General features: G+C 36.4%; 1 protein-coding gene across 8 annotated transcripts in view; it reads right to left on the bottom strand.

Annotated features, from left to right (window-relative positions):
- Nucleotides 1-4,014: 4,014 nt before the first annotated feature.
- Nucleotides 4,015-5,796, bottom strand: part of LOC112411868 (KAT8 regulatory NSL complex subunit 1-like protein) — a 16,820-nt gene continuing 15,038 nt past the window's right edge. For all 8 annotated transcript variants that reach the window (XM_024763210.1, XM_024763217.1, XM_024763218.1 and 5 more), the window contains one exon: nucleotides 4,015-5,135. In XM_024763210.1, the coding sequence (XP_024618978.1) occupies nucleotides 4,015-5,106 (1,092 nt within the window). In that variant the 5' untranslated portion in view covers nucleotides 5,107-5,135. The remainder of the gene's footprint in view (nucleotides 5,136-5,796) is intronic.

The following is a 5,796-nucleotide window of genomic DNA, read 5'->3' as shown; positions in this document are numbered from 1 at the left end:
AAAAAAAAAAAAAAAAAAAAAAAAAGACATTAGTTATCATATAATCTAAGATTTTTAAGATAAACATAATACACATATCAATTTTACTTATCAAAATTAAAATTTTAAATATTAGAATAAAATAATGACTTTCAAATTTCCATATTTTGGTATATTTTATTCATTCATTCATTCAACACACACTCATGCGGGTTCTAAGATGTATAAGATACATTTAGTGACAAGTTTGTTACTAGAGACCAAGGAAGAAAGGAGGGAAAAATCAAGTAAAGATATACTGCAGAATGGAAGAAGAAAAAATAAAACATATAGAAAGAGAAAATTTTACGGACTGCCAACCTCGATTTTTGTACCTTTACAGCTATATATACAAATACAGAAAAATTCATTCATTCACTCAACCAACACCAAATAACCACTAAAAAGCAGACAGTGCTAGGAACTGGGTATACAATGACAGAAAAAGTAGTACTTGCCTTTAAGTTGCTTAAAATTAAGTTGCATAGCAAAGGAAGCTATCAAAAAATCAAAAGGCTGAATACTAAATGGGAAAATATATTTGCAAATGATATATCTGATAAAGGGTTAATATCCAAAATATACAAAGAACTCATACAACTCAACATCAAAAACAAACAACCTGATTAAAAACTGAGCAGAGTGGGGCTTCCCTGGTGGCGCAGTGGTTGAGAGTCCACCTGCCGATGCAGGGGACACGGGTGTTGGCCCGGTCCGGGAAGATCCCACATGCCGCGGAGCAGCTGGGCCCGTGAGCCATGGCCGCTGAGCCTGCGCGTCCGGAGCCTGTGCTCCGCAACGGGAGAGGCCACAACAGTGAGAGACCCGCGTACCGCAAAAAAAAAAAAAAAAAAAAAACCTGAGCAGAGGACCTGAATAGACATTTTTCCAAAAAAGACATACAGATAGCCAATAGGCACATGAAAAAGTGCTCAGCATCACTAATCATCAGAGAACTGCAAATCAAAACCACAATGAGCTATCACCTCACACCATTAGAATAGTTATTATCAAAAAGACAAGAAATGACAAGTGTTGATGAGGATGCAGAGAAAAAGGACCCTTGTGGTCTGCTGTTAGGAATGTAAATTTGTGCAGCCACTATGGAAAACAGTATGGAGGTTCCTCAAAAAATTTAACGATAGAACTACCTTATGATCCAGCAATCCATTCCCTGGTATTTATCCAAAGAAAATGAAAACACTAACTCGAAAAGATATGTGCACCCCCATGTTCATTGCAGCATTATTTACAAGAGCCAAGACACGGAAGCAACCTAAGTGTCCATCCATAGGTGAATGGAGAAGTTTTTTTATATATATACACATACATACAATGGAATATTATTCAGCCATAAAAAAATGAAATATTGCCATTTGCAACAATATGGATGACTCTAGAGGGTATTATACTAAGTGAAATAAGTCAGACGAATACCATATGATCTCATATATGGAATCTAAAAAACAAGACAAGCAGAACAAAACAAAACCAGACTAATAAATACAGAAAGTAAAAAGGTGGTTGCCAGAGGAGGAGGGTGTGGGGTGGTGGGGGAAAGAAGTGAAAGGGATTAAAGAAGTATATACCTCCATTTATAAAACAAATAAGGCACGGAGATGTAATATACAGCATAAGGAATATGGTTGATAATACTGTAATAACTTTGTATGGGGACAGATGGTTACTAGTCTTATATTGGTGATCACTTCAAAATGCATGTAAATGTCAAATCACTACACAGCATCATACCCAAAACTAACATAATATTGTGCATCAATTATATTTCAATAATAAAAAACCCTGCCCTAGGGCTTCCCTGGTGGCGCAGTGGTTGAGGGTCCGCCTGCCGATGCAGGGGACGCGGGTTTGTGCCCCGGTCCGGGAAGATCCCACATGCCGCAGAGCGGCTGGGCCCGTGAGCCATGGCCGCTGAGCCTGCGCGTCCGGAACCTGTGCTCCACAACAGGAGAGGCCACAGCAGTGAGAGGCCCGTGTACCAAAAAAAAAAAGAAACCCTGCCCATTAGCTCTTCTCAACAACAAAATGTCAATAATTTACAGCATTTATCTACTAAATGTTATTAAATTGAATTACTTCAAAAACATTATAAATAGAAAACCTGATAAGTTTCTGGACTTCTTATAGAACACATTTGCTTAATAATGTGTAAGCATCATTGATATAATGTTGACAAAGTTGGATGGTCCAACAGAAAGTGCATAGGTTTAAAGTTTCACATATATGGGCAAGAAGCCTAGCTCCACCACTTATCTGGCTTTTTGACCATAGGCAAGTCACTTAGCCATGCTGAGCCTTTTTCTTACTAAGTGAAATAAAGATAACAACAATTACCTCCCATGGTTGTTGAAAGGATTAAATAATATATCAAATGTAAAGTAAATAGCACAAAGCCAGTTAGAAAAATATGTCCTCAATAACTATTAGCTCTCATTCAAATCCATTTCAAATATAGTAATAACAGAACACCAAAAAGCCTGGAATGCTCACTTTGTTTTATATTTTACTCCTTACTATAAAAATTAATATACTGACCTTCTATTTATTAGTAAAAATTAATGTATTTCGCTTCTAATTCTATAATGATTCTCACTTATCTTTGAGAATTTGATAAAAATGATGAACTTCTTCCTCCCCAAATGCCACATATACACAGTATTTTGCATCAATTTAGGGACATTAACAGATTCTCTGAAAGCTAGATTAGAAACTATATTCTAGCTGGCTGTTTAAAATAAAATTAATTCAAATTAAATAAAATTAAAAATTCAGTTCTGGGCTTCCCTGGTGGTACAGTGGTTAAGAATCCGCCTGCCAATGTAGGGGACATGGGTTCAGGTCCTGGTCCGGGAGGATCCTACATGCCGCAGAGCGACTGAGCCCATGCATCACAACTACTGAGCCTGCGCTCTAGAGCCCGCGAGCCACAACTACTGAAGCCCACGTGCCTAGAGCCTGTGCTCTGCAACAAGAGAAGCCACCACAATGAGAAGCCCGTGCACCGCAACGAAAGAGTAGCCCCCCCGCTTGCGCTTGCCGCAACTAGAGAAAGACTGCGCGCAGCAACGAAGACCCAACGCAGCCATAAATAAATAATAAATAAATTTTTAAAATTTCAGTTCTTCAGTTGTACTGGCCACATTTCAAGTGCTCAATAGCCACATGAGACTAGTGCCTACTGGATAACACAAAAATAGAACATTTCCATCATCCCAGAAACTTCTATCAGAACTGTTCTGGAGTATTAAAATGGTATGATAAGTAAAACTATTTTTCTCTGTGCTTTTGTTTTGTTTTGTTTTATAAAATATCTAGGTATCTCTCTTTGAAGCAGATTCCCAATAGGGTAGAGGCTGAATATTTTGCCTATCACTGAATCTCTAGGGTCCAGCACATAATAAGCATTCAATAGGTATCTAAGACCTGACATTATAATTTTGTGTTGGTTATATTAATCTAGCAAAAATTGACTAAATTGGTAAAGACCAGAGCTGAAAGCTGTGAATACGAGCATATAAATAGTTAAAAAAATTTTTTGTAAGTAGCAGGTCAATTTATATGTACTGCCAACTGATAAACTCCTGAAGCCAGTGAGGGCTACCTACGCAGACTTTAAATTTTTTTAGCTATACATTTTGGCTAGATAACTTAAGCAAAATTTTAAGCTCTGTCCACAGCCTATTCTATTCAAGAACAGGAAAAATACATATTTAGAGCTAATTATTTTTCATTATTCCTATCTGGGTTTTTTTCCTAGATAGAGCAGTTGGGTAACTTATTTTTAAATAGTATGTATATATTCACAGACTGTCATTTTTAACAAAAGAAACATTTTAAAAATTCACCAAAGTTTTATAACTTAAAAATTATGGCATTAAGATTTTAGAAAATCTATTTCTTTTCAACATATCTTGAAATCAAGACAAAATTGCTGCTATATACAGAACAGTAAAAGGTCTAATAATAATTTTGCACTTACACTGACACATTTTTTCTAAGGGTATATTCATCCAAATCGTCATCAGAGCTGCTATCAGTTGCATCAGAATCCAGACCCTCTTCAACATGAGACAACAGCCCTGTAGCAGACAGTGCAAATCTTTGGATTTCTGCAGCCGTACACCGTGCAAAGCCATTTTTTGTATCATTCCACAATTTATTCTCTGCAGTCAATAAGTTGATGTCTGGTTTAATTTCAGTGCATTTAGGTAAACTGTTATCCAAAATTGTGGTAGGTTCATGAAAAATCTTCATTTTGGGGAGTTGATGTTCCATAGAAAATTTCATTTGCTGACCATAGTGCTTAACAACATGCTTTGCCAGGAGCATCTGCAAATGTTTCTGAGTTCTTCTAGCTTGGCTAAGTAAAATTTTCTGTTTGCTTACACAATGAAGTAAACGAGCATTCACTTCCTCCTCTTTTTCTGCAGTTGAGGAACTAATAGGCACGTTTGAGTGGTCAGGCCCAATTTTGTTTTGAGCACAGTGCCATAAACCCTTTTTAATCTCAGCATCACTATCTTTATCCAAAAGTGCATTCTTTTGGTACCACTTACAGTTTTTCAGTTGTCCTTTATCTACATTAGTGGCTTTGGTTATATTTGAATCCAAAATAATTTGTACATCTGTCATGCACTGACTTGTGGTATCTGACAGAGGTTCCTTTTTGATGAACTCTTCAGAATGAGAATGACAGATTTTACTGAGCTGAATGTTGCTACCATTACACAGTATGTTTTTCAGCTTATTGCAGTGGGGTTCCCCTAATTTCTTTTGTTTATAATTCTCACTGTATTTATTTAATGTAGCATTAGAACTCATTAAAAGAACAGTCTGGTAATGTTTTGAAGACTGAGAGGAGCCAAAATGTTTTAAATTCACAAAATTAGTGCTAAGAGTAGGTTCAGGAGTTGGAAATCCCAGCATCTGAGAGAAAGTGTCTCCTTTTAGCTTTTCATCTACCGTTCTTGGACCTTCCATGCATAGCATCTTGTCCGACTCCATGGTACTTGGTAAAGATGAAAAGCAGATACCCTTTGTTGCTGCCTCCCTCAGAGCTGGGGTCATGGCGAATCCTGCAGATAATTACTGCAAACCTAAAATAATGTAAAAATAAATGATCAAATATCAAGAAAAAAGTTTTATACTTTCCCCAAGGGTAACATTTTCAATGTCTCTGATTAAAAAGTGAATGGAACTAAATTCCTCCTCTATTTCCCAATTCCTAACATTATCTCTGCTCTTTGCTAGCTCATAAGGAATTCAATAAGGACTATTCTCCATTCTGACTGTGGGCCTAATACCCAAAACTCAAATGAAAGTTGCACAGTGCCTAGTATTTAAGAGTTAGACAAATATTTGTGAATGCAATTACATCTCAGGATTCCATTTTTTGGACAATGTTTGGTGAGAGTTAAAAGAAAAAAATCCAACCTGGGATTCATACTTGAAAATGTGACTCAATCCCACACTTTCAGCCAAAAGTATTATTTTTATAAAATATAATAAATTGCTCAAAACCTTCATTTCTCAATTTAAACTTCACAATCTGAACAGTATTAATAATAACTAAAATGTAGGAAATAAGTTAATAAGATATAAGTGAACTGAACTACAAAAAAAGTATATAATTGGGAATTCCCTGGTGGTCCAATGGTTAGGACTCTGCACTTTAATTGTCAGGGTAAGGGTTCAATCCCTGGTCGGGGAACTAAGATCCCACAAGCCTCACAGCACAGCAAAAAAAAAAAAAAAAAA

This window comes from Neophocaena asiaeorientalis, unplaced genomic scaffold, assembly GCF_003031525.2.
Source record: "Neophocaena asiaeorientalis asiaeorientalis breed wild unplaced genomic scaffold, Neophocaena_asiaeorientalis_V1.1 scaffold86, whole genome shotgun sequence".
Classification (NCBI taxonomy): Eukaryota; Metazoa; Chordata; class Mammalia; order Artiodactyla; family Phocoenidae; genus Neophocaena; species Neophocaena asiaeorientalis.
The sequence above is the reverse complement of the archived record's forward strand: the minus strand, read 5'-3'. Positions and strand labels throughout refer to the sequence as shown.